The 19,585-nt window shown below is 32.3% G+C and overlaps 1 protein-coding gene across 1 annotated transcript in view; it reads right to left on the reverse strand.

Annotated features, from left to right (window-relative positions):
• The window catches only part of LOC107439866 (glutamate receptor ionotropic, NMDA 3A-like), a 320,894-nt gene that overhangs the window by 20,409 nt on the left and 280,900 nt on the right, over positions 1 to 19,585 (reverse strand). Inside the window, exons 5-10 of the mRNA XM_043041182.2 lie at positions 17,385 to 17,803; positions 16,407 to 16,699; positions 14,933 to 15,289; positions 14,687 to 14,820; positions 13,822 to 13,966; positions 12,439 to 12,735 (exon numbers count right to left, since the gene is read on the reverse strand). Of these exons, the coding sequence (XP_042897116.2) occupies positions 12,439 to 12,735; positions 13,822 to 13,966; positions 14,687 to 14,820; positions 14,933 to 15,289; positions 16,407 to 16,699; positions 17,385 to 17,803 (1,645 nt within the window). The remainder of the gene's footprint in view (positions 1 to 12,438; positions 12,736 to 13,821; positions 13,967 to 14,686; positions 14,821 to 14,932; positions 15,290 to 16,406; positions 16,700 to 17,384; positions 17,804 to 19,585) is intronic.

Consider the following 19,585-nt stretch of genomic DNA (forward strand, 5'->3'; position numbering starts at 1 on the left):
TTAAGATTGAATCACATTACAGAAGTTATTCAAAGTGATCTTCTTTTTTTGGCATATTGTATGTCTCAGACTTTTTTTGTAATTATTGCTTGTAAGGTAATGCAACGACATTTGCAGAAAGAGTTTTAAGCAGAAAGTATTTGCATAGCTGTTTTTTTCCACTGCAAGTGCCAGGAAAAGTCGGTCGAATATTCGGTCGAAGTCGAATATAAAATATGCGACTTTTTTAAAATTCGATTTCTCAGAAACTATGAGACCGATTAAGTTCACATTTTGCCATGCAAAGTTATATTCTTTAATATGTTGTAATAATTAAAGTTCTTTCAATCTTTTTTCGATCATTATTAAATAAAGTAATAAATGTTTACTAAAAGCTATTTTCGGCTTGTAATTAATTATTTTTTTGATAAAATTTTATAATTGTGTGCAAAATTTTTTCAAATCGCTTAAAACGTTCTTGACATATAGCGAAATGCGCAAAAAAGTAAAATTCACTTTAAGGGATCTAAACTTTGGACCACTCTTCGGACCAAATAATTGGGACGTTTCCCAAATTGTGACTACCCCTTATATTTTGGGGATCAGAAATCCGAATCCATCGAAAAAAGGTATGTTTATTCAGAGAAAGTACAATTTTCGAGTCTAGTTTCGTAACTTAAATTATCGTCTGCACTAATTTATTGTAATATTTGATGTCAATCCCTCAAATCATCAAGATTGAGTCCTGGAAAGTGAAGTATCGATCATTATATCAAAAATTATTCAAAGTCGTTAATTTTTTTCTGCACTGTATTATGATGCATTGAATGATGTAGAATCATATTTTCATAAATCTATTGGGAAAGCTAGAAAAGCATTGTAGTTCAACTTTAAACTAAAAAGAGCCTTTTTATAGTTTTCGAAACTATTTATATCATATTTTTTTTTCTGTGGTAATTCTTTTTAAAAGTAATTCTAAACTTAACATTTAGTCTTATTTTTATAAAATTGAGTTTCAAATGCCAATGCAAAAAAAAAAGAAAAAAAAAAAGAAATTAATTAAAAACATTACTTTACAGAATGAAGTTAGCAGAAATAATTTATGTCCAAAATATTTGTCCGAAATTTGCGGTGCAAATTATAAAATTAATTTCTAAGTTGTACATAATAACATGTAGTCATACTTTCATTAACAAATTCTAGTTTTTGGTAATGTTTTAAAGATATCTTAGCTCCACAATTAAAAATCGTCATTTTCACGTCATGATATGCGTAGATGCTATAGCCAAAAAATATTAGCCTTGTGGCACATATCTGTAAAATTAGTTTCTAAACTGTCATCAGTAACGTGTAGCGTGTAGCCATGTTATTATAAACAAATTTAAAAATTGCTAGACACTTTTTTTAATATTCAATTTTATATATGAACCACTTTATTAAGTTTCTTTTGTAGAATCTATTTATGTTCTAAAAGTAAAGATTTCGAGTAGTCAATTGGCAAAATATGCCAACAGATAATGATTAATACAAGCACCCTTTTTATCTTTTTTTCTTCCCATCTGGGGAAAGTCAGCATTCTTTTTAAATGATGCACCCTTTTTATCCTTTTTTCTTCCCATCTGGGGAAAACTCAGCATTCTTTTTAAATGATGCACCCTTTATATCTTTTTTTTCTTCCAATCTAGGGGAACTCAGAGGGGCCCTAATTCTTTTTAAACGATGCAACCTTTTTATCTTTTTTTCTTCCCATCTTGGGAAACTCAGCAGGACCCCAATTCTTTCTAAATGATGCACCCTTTTTATCTTTTTTTCTTCCCATCTGGGGAAACTCAGCAGGGCCCCAATTCTTTTTGAATGATGCACCCTTTTTATCTTTTTTTCTTCCCATCTTGGGAAACTCAGCAGGACCCCAATTCTTTCTAAATGATGCACCCTTTTTATCTTTTTTTCTTCCCATCTGGGGAAACTCAGCAGGGCCCCAATTCTTTTTGAATGATGCACCCTTTTTATCTTTTTTTCTTCCCATCTTGGGAAACTCAGCAGGACCCCAATTCTTTCTAAATGATGCACCCTTTTTATCTTTTTTTCTTCCCATCTGGGGAAACTCAGCAGGGCCCCAATTCTTTTTGAATGATGCACCCTTTTTATCTTTTTTTCTTCCCATCTTGGGAAACTCAGCAGGACCCCAATTCTTTCTAAATGATGCACCCTTTTTATCTTTTTTTCTTCCCATCTGGGGAAACTCAGCAGGGCCCCAATTCTTTTTGAATGATGCACCCTTTTTATCTTTTTTTCTTCCCATCTTGGGAAACTCAGCAGGACCCCAATTCTTTCTAAATGATGCACCCTTTTTATCTTTTTTTCTTCCCATCTGGGGAAACTCAGCAGGGCCCCAATTCTTTTTGAATGATGCACCCTTTTTATCTTTTTTTCTTCCCATCTTGGGAAACTCAGCAGGACCCCAATTCTTTCTAAATGATGCACCCTTTTTATCTTTTTTTCTTCCCATCTGGGGAAACTCAGCAGGGCCCCAATTCTTTTTAAATGATGCACCCTTTTTATCTTTTTTTCTTCCCATCTTGGGAAACTCAGCAGGACCCCAATTCTTTCTAAATGATGCACCCTTTCTATCTTTTTTTCTTCCCATCTTGGGAAACTCAGCAGGGCCCCAATTCTTTTTAAATGATGCACCCTTTTTATCTTTTTTTCTTCCCATCTGGGGAAACTCAGAGGGGCCCCAATTCTTTTTAAATGATGCACCCTTTTTATCTTTTTTCTTCCCATGTGGGGAAACTCAGCAGGGCCCCAATTCATTTTAAATGATGCGCCCTTTTTATCTTTTTTTCTTCCCATCTTGGGAAACTCAGCAGGACCCCAATTCTTTCTAAATGATGCACCCTTTTTATTTTTTTTCTTCCCATCTGGGGAAACTCAGCAGGACCCCAATTCTTTCTAAATGATGCACCCTTTTTATCTTTTTTTCTTCCCATCTGGGGAAACTCAGCAGGGCCCCAATTTCTTTTAAATGATGCACCCTTTTTATCTTTTTTTCTTCCCATCTGGGGAAACTCAGAGGGGCCTGAATTCTTTTTAAATGTTGGAATTGTAAATTGTTTTACGAAATTCAGCACAGTTGCATTTCCATTAATAAAATAACCGATACAACCAAAACATCAATTTAAAAACGCAATTATAATATTAAAATTTCGATTAAATTTTACTCTAAACAAACAAAATTTCAAAATATTTTTAAAGACTTTTTATTTTATTTTTGCTTATTTTAAATCAATCTTTGATCAAAATTAAAATGCAATTTAAGCTTATTTATACTGCAAATCTTTAGTTCATATCTACGGTGGCTAGTTGCAGTGGGTACCGGAATTTTTTCTTTTTTTTTTTAGTTAATATTAAAACCTTAAGCTCTTGAAGCCTTCAAACTTTATATGCGCAGTGAACATTTCAAAACTTAGTCTACCTTAAAATTCTACAAGTTAGATTTTTTTTTTTTGAGTTATGCTTGGCGAAGAATTTCGACAGCAACTGAATTTAGAAAAGTCTATTTTATTAAAATTTCTAAACCAAACAGTCTGGTGAGTAGGAAAAGAAAAATATTGAAGGTTTATGGTTTGAAAAAAAAATGTTTCAAACACTCTCGTGAAATATTATTTTCCGCTTTTGCAAAATTTGAATGAAGTAGCGCTAACTTACCAAATTGTCCCATCGTTTTTGTTAAATTAAGTATAAAACTCAAGTTCTGTACACACTTCTTATAAAATGATTGTAAAGCATTCTTCGATGTCTAACCCTCTAAATTTATATATTTTAGTACAATCAAGATTCAATTAAATTACAAGCAAATACTATTGCAAATCTATAGTACTGAAATGATTTGCTTTTTTTTACAAATATGCTTCACAGATATCTGATTGTAAAATGTGGATCTATAAATATGTAGCAAAACCAAAACTCCTTCAATTCTACCTGAGGAATGATCGCAATGAAATTCAAGCTGATAATTAAAACATATTAAAGACTATTATTGTTCCGACTTACTTTGTTATTATTTTTTATTCTAATAAAGCAGTCTTCGATTTCTTACATGAAACAAATGCAAATGATTCTAAATGAATAATCCCGATAAACTGACGTGGAAATATAAACTTGATTATAATCTTCATTGGTTTCAAAAAATGTGAAGATAGTTACAAGAGTATTCGAGCGCTCATAAATAAGCTCTCATTCTCAAGATTCGACAGACGTGAATGAAGAAAACAAAAATGATTTGTGAAATAGAACTTGATAAGTTTCCAAGGAAAAATGACAAAGAAATGAAAGTGAAAAACGAAACTAAAAACAGTGGTAGCCGAGAGTGAAACAGAAAGAGAAAAATAACTATTGGTGATAAAAAAAACTTGAAAAATCGCTGAGGCCGAAAGAGGCAAATAAGGGCAAAATGCATTTCCATGCGCAATGGGGAACTTGTGTCGTTAGCAAGGGAATCGACATTCATATGAATGAAACAAGATTCCAGGGTATCAAGATGAGCTGATGTGACAGGAGTGGAAAGAATTTTGGCATTATCCAAATCATAATCGCTTATCGGATGTTGAGAGATGAATTTTCAATTTTCATCTGATGCGGTTTAGTACTTGGGAAAAACTACGTTTATGTTGATTTTTTGTCCTGTAAACATAGAAAACTACATAACTCCAGCTGTAATTGGATGAATGCAGCTCCTCCGTCTTGTTTTTGAAACTATTTTTTTTCCTAATAAAAACAAGCAATTAGAAAACGTATCATATTCCTAATATTTTAGTCTTTGTCCTGCTTATTAAAAATATTCATCATTGATTGTTTTGAGAACATTATAATAACACGTATTTTTGTATAAGGAACATATTTCTTTTTACGAAAATATTTTTATTTTACTTGAAACGAAATGAAAAAAAGGAGAGAGATAAAAAATATCACGTGACAAGATCCAGATAGAGAACAATACGTTCCCGTTTTTTTCTGAGAAAAAAGATGTTTTCTTTTATAACTTTTCAATAAACCAGATATCTTGCTTAAGGCTAGAGAGGTTCAAGAGATAGATAAAAACATCACAAAGGAAGAAAAAGCTTTTACTACATGTATTTTTTACTGATTCGGAACATTTGTATTCGATTAAAATCATCAACGTCTCTCGATTTTGTTCTCTTAATGGGTTTTTCTTATTGTCAGGTCAAATTTTATTGCAACTTCATTTTATAAATGCGAAAGACATTTCTTACGTGAACAAACTGAAATAAGTAAGCAATAATGTCACAGCCATGAGCTTCTTTTTGAAATGTCTTTAAGAATTCAAAAAATTGTGTATTTTTGTCTGCATGATATTGATTGATTGTAAAGGTTTGATTGTAAAAAATATTGTAAAAAAGTTTGATTGTAAAAAATATAGGATAAAAAAACTTTTTTTTTAAAATGAGATTTTATTTAAAAAACCTTTTTTTAACGTGTGATAAAAACCTTTTTTTTGTTGCAAGAAACTTTCTTTAACGTACTTGACAAAACGTATAACAAACGTTGACAAGCGTATGTCAAAAACTGAATTTGAAATTATGGAAAAGAACGTTATTTTTATTTTGAAGTGAATAGTTCAGAAGAAAATTAACTCATAAATGCAATAAAAAGAGTATTTAAAAAATTTCAATTAAGCTTAATTCTTACGCTTAATTTTTTTAATTTCGATTATTGTATAAAAAAATTATAAATTTGAATTTTTCTTAACATTTTTTAACTGTTTTAGTGTTACCTGAGTACTCTTTTTGTCCCCTATGTTGAATCTCTTATAACTCTAAAGTCATTTGTACTAGGGTTCTGAAATTTGGACAATGGCTAGAAGGTAAAAGGAGCTATTTTACCCCCGATCCTAAAAATCATTTAAAATTTTCAACAAGAAAAAAAAGTATTAAAAATTAGTAATTTGCTTAATTTAACAACGTAAAGCAACCGGGAAGAGCAATAATTGAATAAAAAAAATGAAAATATTTAAGCTGTATTAATTGTGTCGGTGTACATCTTTTAATTTTGTTCATGAATTTGTTGTTTGCAAAGCTAGCCAGCTTTTGTTTCTTTGCAAAATAATTCCGGAAAGTGCGTCTTTTTTTGACAAGAGAGCACCGCAAGAGTGAAAGTATGTCTTAGCTAGTCAGAATTCTAAGGATAAATTGACAGCACCACTTTGCTACTTCCTCAATATAGAAAGGGAAGGAAGTTTTCTCCAGCTCCCTATACCCATGGTACCCCTCAGAGACCGACCTCAGGTCTTTTCAACTGCAGAGATTTTACGAGCACGTTGTGTTGATTAGAGCTCTAGTTGATTAGAGAGAGTTAGTAGTTTAAGTAGTCTAATCTAACTTCGACTCCGGACTTTATTTAGAGTTTGAATCTCATTTCGATTTATACTCAATTAAAATTTCCACCAAATCCCAGGAAAGTATTAATTGTTTTGACATCATCTTTGATCATATTATTTGAGACGTAACTTAATTAATGCTTTAACTTCTAATTTAAACTTCTAACTCTTTTAACTTCTAATTGCTAATCTAAAACTGGAAAACCTCTATCTTCACCTTTTTATATCTGTTGTTAATAGCATAGTTAATACATAGTCTCTCGTTTAAATGCGATACAAATACACCTCAAACCGAATTTTACTGTTTTGGGTTCTATTTAGAAATTTTTTTTTCTACCTCAATAACTTTTAAAGAAATATTAACTAATTAAATATACATTCTAACTTCTATTAAAGTCTAAGAAAAATTATTCTTACCAGAACTGCTACCAAATTAAGTTAACTCTTAGCATTTTTTTTCTTTTGTGAAAGTATGTATGCACTTGATTTGTTTCCCCATTGGCACTAAATTAATTTAACCGCTCTTTTATCTCAACATACTCATTTCTCATATTTTTTGAACTCTGTAAGAGCAAATCTTTTTGTTGCTTTTTGTTAAAATCTGGAGAGGTTAATGTATATGTATGTAATATAATTCTCGGTTTTTTAAATTAATACTGATGTTATAAATTTAATCCTTTGTTAATTATATAAAGATTACCTTTTATAATTTTCTATGTAGCGACGAGAATATTTTAAAATTTATAAACACCTATAATACAGCTTAAAACATTCTTATTATAAGTTACGTGGTTCAAATTACTACGGTGTCTGGTTGATTTGCTTATTGTTGCCATTTTTCGTAGACAAAAGTGCTTGACAAAGTATCAGTTCCATATGGCTCATGTGTTAGAACCACCTTGAAATCAGCCTAACCGTGAGAGTTTTTCACCTCAGGCATTAAAAACATTTTGAAAAAGCTCACCTACCTCCTGATGCGAGTGATATCATAGCTTGACAAAGACCTTTCGAATTTCTTTGTCTTTTGGGTTAGGTTCAAAAATATGAAACTATGAACAATGAGATCTGCACATAAGCTATATGAATTGTCTAATTCTGGTAAGATTATAAAATAAAATAAGGATGACAGAGATCTTAAAAGTCGTATAGATGAAGTAGACGAATGTGATATAAAAGAAATTAGTTTATTAAATAAAAATGCACTTTAATGTTTTGGATAAGATTTTATATAATTTATTTCAATCGTGTCTTCTAACATAATAAGTTACAACATTTTGAATTTATAAGTTTTATTTTGTTTTCAATTTTACACTTATACGTTTCTCTATCATGGAATATAAGCATTTGTATTTATGTATCTAATCAGAGATAATAGACAATGTATAGTATTAATTTATCTCAATATTAATTTTATCTCCTCTTATTATTTTCTTAAACTCCTATCATTTATCAAATACACTACGTTCAATGTATTGGGGAACCTTTAGCTCATTTTTATCAATTAAATAATATTTTGCGATTTAATTTTTGTTTGTATGATTGCAACTTAAAAATTTAATTGTATTTACCGTCATTCGTTACAAATTCTAACAACAATATAAAATTATAAAAAAAGATTCGATTCTTTAATTTATTTGAAAAGTTTTATGACATATAAATATAGTTTTATTTGAGTCTAGTGTGTTTAATTTCATAACCAAAATACAAAAAATACACTATAACTATATCCTACAACATGCAAAAAAATACTAAGTATTAAAATGTATTATTTTTTTTGTAATAACTAAAATTAATCATAAAACGTTCATTAAGTTTAATTAATTAAAAAATATATTTTATCACATAAGTTAATTTTCTTCTAAACTACATAGTAATAATATTTTCTGCTTCGAATCTCAGGAGGATGAGGAATGAAATTTTGTTAGCCTAGTTAATTATTAGTTTGTCTTAGCAATTATGAAGGCTGCAACTTACAAAGAACGTAACTCAGGTCTTACTTGCCAATTAAGTTGCATTTTTGTATAAAAATACTTTCTGGTATGGAATAATAATGATACGTGAATATTTAGGGTATGGTGGTTGTTGCCATTAAAAATTATGTTTTTATATTAAAAACATCGCCAATTTTTTTCTCAATTCACACAAGAATGTTTTTGTTGGTTTCAAATTTATTTTAAATGTAATAAAGCAACCTTACTTTCGAACTTTGCGTTACTTTCTGTAGATGTTAATATACAGAAAATGATTTAAAAGGTGTGAATTATGTTAAAATCAACTTTCTGGAAAATATACAGTTAGGGAGATAAAGTCAAAATTACTATCGTGTGTAAGCATTTTTTATCAAATTGATACAAAAATGCAACATTATTGTCACTGTTTTAATCACATTGCATTTTGTTTTTTACAAATGAATCACTGTTTCAAGATAAACTATATATTATCCATTTGATTAAACTTAACCTTTTATCTACTGACGGTACATATAAGTAGCAATCACTTTAAACTAATTAATTAAAGTGGTGTTTTTAAGTACCACTTTATTTAATTAGTTCTGACAAACTAAATTTCGCACCGGGAAGATTTCTTTTCTTGTATATTCTTTAATTATCAATATGGCAGCCAAAAAAATATATTATGAAAAAATTTTCAGTAGTTCATAATGCAGAGCTCTAATAAGCAGGAAATAGAGCTCTTGCCTCCCAATAAAGTGCCCCAGGTTCAAATCCCAGCGACGGCTGGCCAATACGAGTTCCGTACCCGGCTAGCACCGACCTCAGAGCTGAAGTAAAATATCCTCAGTGGTAGACGGATCATGGGTAAGAGTCCCTTTGAGGTCAGGATAATCGTGGGAATTTTTCGTGATTTTCCTCTACATATAACGCAAATGCGAATTAGTTCTATCAAAAAGTCCACCACGAGGACAAATTTCTCACACTATTTGCTTCAGGAGTTCCCTTGTCTTCTGGATTGGGTTCAAAATTACAAGACTACGGAGTTGAGCATTGGTAGACTCGTACGCTTAAGATTAGGTCGGCTATTCAATGATGGTTATAAAATAAAATATAATCAATAAGGAATTATCTCGCATATCAAAATTTAATTTCCTGAGCGTATTTTTTGCTGATATGTATTCCAATTTTTGAATTGTATATCAGATGATTACCTGGAGGCAAACTTTTTCTTTTTGTTTTTATCAAAAATAAGTAATAATTTTTACAATGAAAAATTATAGTGCAGTGATCTTTTAAACTTTACTTACAGCCCACGCCATTACTCATTTCTAATTAAAGACAAAGGTTTCCAGAGCTCTGTTCCTGTTGGTATTAAGCAAAAGAATTTGAATAATTGAATTCCATTTTTTGGCTAAATTCGATAAAAATGATTCTTAGGAAGATTTATGCCGCCTTTTTTTTACCATTTAGAGATTATTTAAAATTTATGCCACAAGGAAGTCATTAGTCACAACAGCCAATACATTGCAGTAAATGAAGTATGCGTTTATGTGTGAAAAATGTGCAAACCTTAGTGTGAATCCAATCATAAATCTTTTATTCAATCAATAAATAGTTTTCTTTTTATTGTGACAAAATTTAATGAATGATGCGAAAAAGTAAAATGACTTTCGATTGAGGAAAGCTTGTTTTACAAAATGTTCACAACATTAATTTAATTACTAGTTGCTATGGAGTTTATAGTTTTTTTTGTTGTAATTTTCCTATTTTTGACTCTTATATTAAATGAAAACTAATTTATCTAAGCACTACGCATTAGTTTTATTTAAAGAAATAAATAATCACAGTAAATGGATGGAATTTTTAATTATAAAACTTTGAACACAATTTTAATTTCAATCTTATTTTTCAATATCATAAGTGGAAAATATCATTAGAATTAATGGAAAGGATTTTAGCTAAACTAGTAGTGAAAATACTCGTATTTATGGTTAGTGATCTATTTGCATTTTAAAATGATTAGAATATATTCGTTATTGATGAGAGGGCTGCTCTCTTAAATAATGGTTAAATTCTACTAATCATTACGCTGCTTAAGTTATGCATATTTAAGAGGTTGAGAGGAGAGGTTGAGAGATTAAGAGGTTATTGCAGTTTTAAGATGTTGAACCATATTGAAAATAAAATTTAATGCAATATTAGTAAGACATTAAGTGAGTGATAGTAGCATATCATTTTAATATGCTAATAACAGTCTTAAATTATTTGTTAGAACTTGCTAGCACCAAAGCAAATTTGAATCTGATTATATTTCAACCTGATACAATTCAACGTCAACCTGAAAGTTTACTTAGGCAATCAACTGCATTTTTTCTTATTCAGCTTATAGAATAAACACTATTGTAAGAGGCACTTTTAGTTTTTGACATTTTTTAAGTTGCTCAAGAAATACTAAGAAAATTATTTAGCAATTTATGAGGTGTTTAATTCAAGCAATTTTTCTTATTTAATCATAAGGTTTCAAGCTTTCTAAGGTTTAAGGGACCGACACTAAATTGCGAAAGAAAAGAAGTGTTTTTGAACACCCTACGTCAGAAAATCACGCAATAAGCTTGTAAATTGCATAAATTACTTTGGTTGTTGTTTGCAACAAATGTATAAAATTTCGTAAATCTAGCTTACATATTTACGGAGATATGATTATTTTTACAAACTCATTTTTATTATTTTGCTGTGAATCGTATTACAGTGAACTAATAGAAAAAAATTTGATTTAAATATCTTAAAAGCGTAAAAAGTTTCAAGCAATTTTCTAAGTAGTTTTTGTACTTTTTGAAAGAGAGCAAAATTAAATATGTGAAAAAACAATGCGAGTTTTTTCACATGTTTAATTTTGTTCTTGCTGTCCGTTTATTATAAGGTAGTGTAATTTGCAATACTACATAATAAAACTTGTGGAAAACCCCCGATTATTTTGAGCTGTCTTTTAAAAAGTACATATTGTCTTTTTAAAAATAGTGCAGTCACTATTTTAAGTTACGAAAGCAGGCACAAAAACGAATTTTCTCTGAACCTACTGAACATACCTTTTTTCGACGGATTTGGATTTCTGACTCCCAAAGTATAGGGGGTAGCCGCTATCTAGGAAATTTGGCCCCAATAGTTCGGCCTGGAGAATGCTCCAAAGTTTGGAACCATTAATGTTAATTTCACCTTTTGCGCATTTCGCTATATCTCGAGAACTTTTTAAGCGAAACGGAAAATTTTTATACATAATAAAATTTGTTTATCGAAATATAATTCCATGCAAATAATAACTTTCAGTAAGTATTTATTAATTTATTTAATAATGATCGAAAAAAAACTGAATTGTAAGATATAAAATTTTTTGCATCATAATAAAGAATATAATTTTGCATTAAATTTGAGCAAAATCGGTTGAGTAGTTCCTGATAATTTGATTTCTCAAGAACTATTCCTGGTGTCCGTCAAGGTGGTTCGTTTTTTAACTCACTGTACATATACATAAGTATGTACGTATTTCTATACATATGTACTACATAGGTAAAATATGCACTACATAGGTAAATTATAACATAATAGAAGAAATATCAGTTCTCTATAGAGCTTGCTCATTTGGCTGGACTGGCGTCTAATGCTATTGTTATGCTAAATCTCCTTATTGATTTTTAATACTGAAAATTCACGTAACTGACGTCAGTTTTAATGCAGTCTTTTTCTCCTTAATTTCCTTACTGCTACTACAACTAGGCTAATAGAGATTTATGATCCATTATTGAACACTACTCACTGTAGAACTAAACAAAACGTGGCTAAAGCGCAAATATAGGTGCTGATATGGACATTCCATAGTTTCAATTGTATAAGCAACTGTTTAAAAACACTAAATAGCAATAGAAAAATAAACACGAGTAAAGTGGTCTAACCAGTACGGAAAAAAAACAAGCTTGAGTAAGAAACAAGTGTAAGGGACAATTGAACAATTTGTTGAACTGAAATCATAGTATGTCCATTTTAGTACCTTTATTTGTGCTTTACAATCACATTGTTTTTGCTTCATTCTACGTAGCACGTTTGCTTAGTACTGACCTGACTGAAGAACATGAGGTTAGGGCTCCTCCAGAAGCAGTCTTTGGGCTTTTTCCTGAGGATGGGGAGGGCATATTTGAAGATGATGTGTTCCAGAGCTAAGATGACTACGCCCACGCCTACGCCTACAAGCAGCATGATGAAGACGCCCGCCACGGCTTCAACACTTAGGGGTTCAGGTTGGTTGAAACGATGTAAACGGTCGTCGAAACAAGGCACACGTCCATACCACTTCTTCTGCAGCTGGTCAACGTATCCATACTCACTGTACTTGAGCAACAGCTGTGAGATGGAATGCTAAATACAAAAGAAATACATTGAGTTTAACTCAGATTGACGATTTATGAAGGTGACGAGTCTCATCATTGGGAATTATCAGAAAAGAGCGGTAATGTTGGAGCTTTATATTTCTGCAACTATTTTAAGTAATTTTACTTAGAAACTTCAGTTTTTATTACGAAATTCACGTATACACTTATGCTTGATTCTATCAAAAAGGCATTATTCTGTGGACTTTATTGATGGCAAAACTAATCAGACAGTATTTGAAAATAGCTGTATTTTTGTTTAATTCCGATATAAGTTGAGGTAAAAGTTTGTGGATAATTGTTTTTTAGGATTGTAGTAATATACTAAATTGATTTTTGAAAAAAGTATTTATTTATTATTTTTTTTTTAATGGCAGGCACTTGGGAGTTGTCCCATTGGCCACAGAAATGCCAAAACTGCTACTCTCTTCTCGTTACCCAGTGGACACCTGTGACGAAGCCACGGCGGTGGAGCAGCCTCGCCCACGTCACACAACCACAAGCCCACGTCACACAACCACAAACCCGTTTATAGGGTGGGTCACATTCACACAATCACACGCAAAGGAGAAAGGACATAGAACACAGAGAGAAAGAAACATCCATGCCTGAGCAGGATTCGAACCCGCGACCAGCGGCTTCGCAGTCAGGCACGCTAACCACTCGGCCACTAGGTCGGCAAAAAGTATTTATCGGTATCTGGAATATTATTTCATGGACATCGTTATAAAAGAATAAGTTTTGTCACTAATTTAGTCACTATTATGAATTTGCATTACAAAATCAGTTAGAAAATATGTGTTCGAGACGTTATATGTTTTCAGAATGTTATCACAGCACTGTTTTGTCAGTATTTTTATTTTTTGTCACTATTATAGTATTGTGTTCGAAAATCTGCGTTTTTAAAACGGTTCGGGAATGTGATTACAACCTTTCTCTCCGGAAGGAGGAATTACGGAAATAAATATTTATTATAAAATATTTGTAATTTAAAATAATTACAAGGAAATAAATGCCAGATTAACAAAACTCATAGTTCTGAAACTCACAGATCCTATAATAAAAAAAAACTCACAGTTAGAGGAAATCCTTTTTGCACACCAACAGCATAAGCATCATCGAAAATAGAACCTAGTAGATGGAGATTGCAACCAGGGTCATTTCCTTGAAAATATTTAAGTACAGCTGTGTCACCTATCAACATATCCAATTGTTTATTCCTGAAATAATAAGAAACTGAATGAGACTCACGAATACAACATGAATGGCGGACTTGCTTTGTTGAATACTCTATTTTCTGATGCTGAAAGGCATAAAGGTCATAGTTTCTTTCATCGTTTAGGATTCGGCGAAAAAGCATGAAAATTTTGCTGATATATTACAACATTGGTAACAAAATGCCAAAATTAAAAAGTATGCTCAATCTCAAATATAAAATTCTTTTTGTTTCATATTTCAAATGAAAGAAGAAAAAGTATAATTCACAAAACAATTGTAACTAATTATTATCAAGATGATTTTCTAGAAAATAACCTTAGTTCTGCCTTGCTACTGCATAGATAGTGGAAACCAGACCTGATTTCACTAGATTTACCTTCTTCGACCACCACCATTTCTTTGGCTATCAAGGTTTCCTTTGTTTTTTTTTCAGTTAATTTTCCTTCCATTTTTTACTAGCAAATGCCCTTTTTCATGCTTCTGACTTGTTATTATTCACATGGCATTGTCCTGGCGAAGAGCATCGTTTCGAGGACTCGAAACATATCAGTTTTTTTTTATATCAAATGCAAAGCCAAAAATTCTTTTTTGTTTTCAAGTTTGTATTAATAAAAATATATATATATATAATAAATTCAGGATATATTCTACTTTTCCCTTGGTTATTTTCTTTTTTTCATTCCATTTTAACGACAAATACTAATAAGAAATTTAAGTTTTACCTGAGTTTTTCGAGACCTTTCTGAAGAGAGTCCACTCCGTATTGCTGAATGTGCTGCCACAGTTCGGGATTCTCCTTATATACATAGAACTCGGCTGCACTACCTCTGGCAGTTCCCGTTTTATAGCTATAAAGCTGCAAACAGATATCACAAAAGAAATCATGGAACAACACATTCGCAAAAATGAGCAATGGGTATTTTCTTTAAAAGTTTCGATTCCTTTAGAGAAATAAAAGTGGAACTTACTTGAACATCGTGGAAGTCATCAACTCTTAAGTGAAAGAAGAGTCCAGCGAACAAAGCGGCTATGTTCGCAGTGTATGACGCAAGGAAGATGACGCTGAAGCACCCCCAGATGTTGATAAGCACTTTATTGGGCCAAGACTTGGGAGCCTTGAAAGCGACTAAATGCGAAAAAAGAAGCGACCACATCACCCACAGGGCAGAGGCTAGACTAAAGTTTTTCGTTCTCTGGCGACCCCATGGATTGAGGCCGAAAGGACTCAGCCATTCGTAGATAGCTGCGGCAATGGCTGTAGCAGTGAGTCCGCCGAAAATGGCGACCCACAGTTGTATGCTAAATGGCACCAGGAAAGCCGATAGCTGTAAAAGAAAATAATAGAATATTTTAGATGTTAGTTAGGTGTTAATTAATAAACCAAATCGAATTGAAAGGTTTTTGCAAGAAGCTTACTCTTTGGCATTCTGACAAAATCAGGAACAACATAATTGCGAAAAAATGTATCTGCTTAATCACCTGATGGCACTGTTAAATTCAGGCTTTTATAAGGGTATCGAAAATCAACTGTTTCACGGTTTGTAACGAATACCATAATAGATTTTAATCAAGTCATCAGGATACAAATTTATTGTTTCCAGTTATTGTAGACAACACTAGGGAGCAATTTTTTTAATGTTTTTTGATGCATGTGATTTTTTTAACAAATCTGAGATACTTTTGTATCACTAATTTCAAGTCTGATATCGGTGTCTCTCACGAAACTTTTTTTAAAAAAATTATATTTCAGCCTAATTTTGTCAAAATGTACAAATTTAAAAGCGTTATATATAGCAGGGGTTAGCATAAATGTGGCGAAAGATTTCTGGGGAAGCTAGGGACATCAGTAGAATTAAGATTGCATAGAAATCCATGCGTACAACTGTCATCATACACCGTTAGGGGTGCTGCCCTGTTTTGAACTGTTTCTTCGTGAGGTTCTCAATAGACCATAACAAGGAAGAGCGTCCCTTGCCTGACGATAACCATATTTCCGTGCATGGACTTATATGCAATTTTAGTCCTGATAATATGCTCTAACTCCCGTAAAAGTTTGTCGCAAAATTTATGCGAATCTTTGTTATATATTACACTTTTAAACTTGTACATTTCGACCAAAAATAAACTAAAAATGTGATTTTTTGAAAAAAAATCTGTTGTTTTAGGAGCAAAACGATATTCAGATTTGGAATCCCATTAACGGATTCAGGCAGTATCATGTACTTGCAGCAAAAATTTGTTTCACAATGTAATGTAACCAAATACAGCTTCTGAAAATATCTATTTTATCGGTAAAACAATTTTAATAGTTATTTTTTATTACAACCAACTTTCGATGCTTCGCGATTTTACACTAAATTTCCATCAAATAGTTGTTTGCAAACACCCGTTTAATAACTTAACTCATTAATAATTAGAAAACGATATAATCCAGTCACTTACCGGCACCACTCTATATTGGGACGAGGTGAGACAAGACACACCAGAGTGGAAATAAGGGACGGAAAAATCGATGACCGTTTGCCGGGCACTGGTCATACTGAAGGCGGTGAATGTCATATGGGCAGCACCAGAAATCAGATCAGCAGTTATTCCATTCCATCGGTATCCCCGGTTTGTGCCGAAGAAGCCGTCTGCTACTAAGTACATGTCAAACTCAAATCCTAGATCTCTGGACAAAGCTAGAAGCAGAGCGATCGAAATACCTGCACAACACGTGATGTTGTACAGTACTCCTGAAAATGAGTTTTACTAGGTTAATCACCTCATTTTGTTAGTAATCACTATTTAAATTAATCATTCAACGATTATGAATCGAGAGATCATTAATCAAGATCATTCCTTATTTGGTCAAAATAGTCATTATTCAAATCAAGTTCCTACATGTCAAACTCAAATCCTAGATCTCTGGACAAAGCTAGAAGCAGAGCGGATCAAGATCATTCCTAATCTGGTCAAAATAGTCATTATTCAGATCAAGTTCCTACATAAATGGATCAAGATCATTCCTAATCTGGTCAAAATAGTCATTATTCAGATCAAGTTCTTACATAAAGGGATCAAGATCACAGGCAGTCATACTAAGATCACTACATTTTTAGTCGTATCTAGTTCATACGCCATCAGATTAAAACCATACGCAATCAGATCGAGATCATGTGCAATCATATTAAGATCATATAAAACTAGAACAAGATCATGTGTAATCATATTAAGATCATATACAATCAGATTACGATTGCATATAATCAGATAAAGATCATAAGCAATTATATTAAGATCATATATAATCAGATTAAGAACATATGCGACCATATTAAGATAATATAAAATTAGATTACTATCGTATACAATCAGATTAAGATCATGTGCAATCATATTAAGAAGACGTACAAGACTGATAGATGTTGGATTATTTACCTTCAGATCTTCCAGCCGCGTAATAATCTGCAAAGATTTCAATAATTTCTTCTTTTTCTCTGGTAGCTACTTGAAGACAAGGCACTCCGATGAGACAACTACCATTTTCTACGCGCGTTCCCGGCTTCACAAAGGGAGGAGAGTAAGCTGTCACAACGCGGAATCGTTGACGGCCACTCGAGGAATAGGGACGAGAAAGGGCCCCTCCGACCCTTCGCGGAACCTGGCTGCCACCCAAGGGCGCCCTCAGCCACACCACTGCATCCATGGACACTCTGGAGCCCGTCACGTTTCCGAGACGTTTCCACTTCCGGCGAGAGGTATGCACTCCAGGGACTAAATTTAAGATTTCAAATGAAGCAGGTTCGAGGCCTTCTCTAGCAACTGCGCTCTCTCTTTGGAGCTGGTGACGAATAACTCTGCAAAGGAAAAATAGTACAGCTGAAAATGTTAAAAGATTAAAGAAAGTAGTTAAAGGATACACAAAAGTACAATACATGAATACAAAAAAAGCCTGAAACAGATTGTGAATGATGTATGCCCCAACAGAAAGAAAACAGTTATAATTACACGCCTACTAAGGCCATGTCTAAAAGTCAGAGATCGCTAAAATTTTCACTTATATATCCTTTAGGATAAACCAAAGAACTTAACCAAAGAAGCTAGTCTTTTTGGTTTAGAAATAAATATTGATAAGACCAAATACTTGATAATGGATTGTAAGGGGAAAGATATGGACACGGAACTACAAATTGATGAAATGACAAAATTTGAAAGAGTTAGGGAATTTAAGTACTTGGGTTCAGTTGTCACTGAAAACAATGATATTATGTCAGAGATTAAGTGAAGACTAAATGCTTAAAATCGCAGTTATTTTGCACTTAAGAGATTGCTAACATCAAAAGTAATAACGAGGAAAACAAAGCTTCAGGTTTATAAAACTATAACCAGACCAACAATTATCTATGGATCAAAGACGCGGACTCCAACCCAGAAGGAAGAAAAAAATGCTGATTACCTGGGAAAGAGGAATTCTTAGAACTATTTTTGGACCTGTCAAAGAGGGTGTTCTGTGGAGAAGGCGATACAATTTTGAAATTGTAAGACTAACAAAGTTATTTAACGAAAAAGAACTAAACAATTATGTAAAAGCAAAGAGAATTCAATGGCTAGGACACCTTGAGAGAGAGGAAAACAGAGACACTAAGAAGATAGTCAAGGGGCAGTGCCAGGGCCAAAAGAAAAGAGGAAGGCCGGCCAAGCGATGGTTAGATGAGGTGGAGAAAGACCTTAAGATTCGAAAGGTCCGAAACTGCAAACAAAGAGCAGGAGACAGGCGACTATGGAGAAAAATTGTTAGTGAGGCCATGGTCCAACAAGGACTGTAATGCCAGGGAGTTAGTTAGTTTTTATACTCCTTAAGGGTATCTTTTTCATATAAATAGTGTTACCATGACCACGAGACCTTTACCCATTTATAAAATGGTGCAAGGAATGGCTTAATAGCGACTAGATATGACATAAAAATTAGTTTAATGTTTAGTTAAATGTCATGTTAGTCAGTTTGAAAAGTGTTCAACCATTTGAAAGTATTCTAACCACTCTTTTTCATAAAGTTCTTAACTATCTTAGGTTCTTATCTATCACTAAAAAAAGGTGAATTTTTAGACTTTTGTGGAGGAAGGGGCTTACAATAAGAGATTACACTAAAATTGGCACATTTTTAGTGGCACACTTATAATATAGATAGACTGCTCACGATGCATTAAATTTGGAAACCAGAAACTTTATCATGTGACTCGTTTCTTTGGTTCGCGATTATCCAATCAAAATGTTTGAGACCCGTTTTTCTATTTGGCGATTTTTTTTCTAAGAGCTAGCGTGATTCTTGACTTCATCGCTGCGAGAAAGAGTAGAGGGGGAAGGTTCTTTTGTCTTTCTTTTCAGAAAAGAAATATTTTGCTTTATCTTTCTTTTCAGAAGAGAAATATTTTGCTTTGTCTTTCTTTTAAAAAAAGGGACTTGATTTTTGATTTATTTTTTTCAGTTGTATGTTTTGTTGTAGGATTATATTTTTTCACTCTTCCAATATTATTTTTTTTTCATTTTTCTTATTCGATGGCACAATAACAATATCAAGATTTCATAAATAACTATATAAAACTTCAACGCAACAAAACACAATAATAAAGTATATTCAA

The sequence above is a fragment of the Parasteatoda tepidariorum genome, chromosome 2, assembly GCF_043381705.1.
Source record: "Parasteatoda tepidariorum isolate YZ-2023 chromosome 2, CAS_Ptep_4.0, whole genome shotgun sequence".
Lineage (NCBI taxonomy): Eukaryota > Metazoa > Arthropoda > Arachnida > Araneae > Theridiidae > Parasteatoda > Parasteatoda tepidariorum.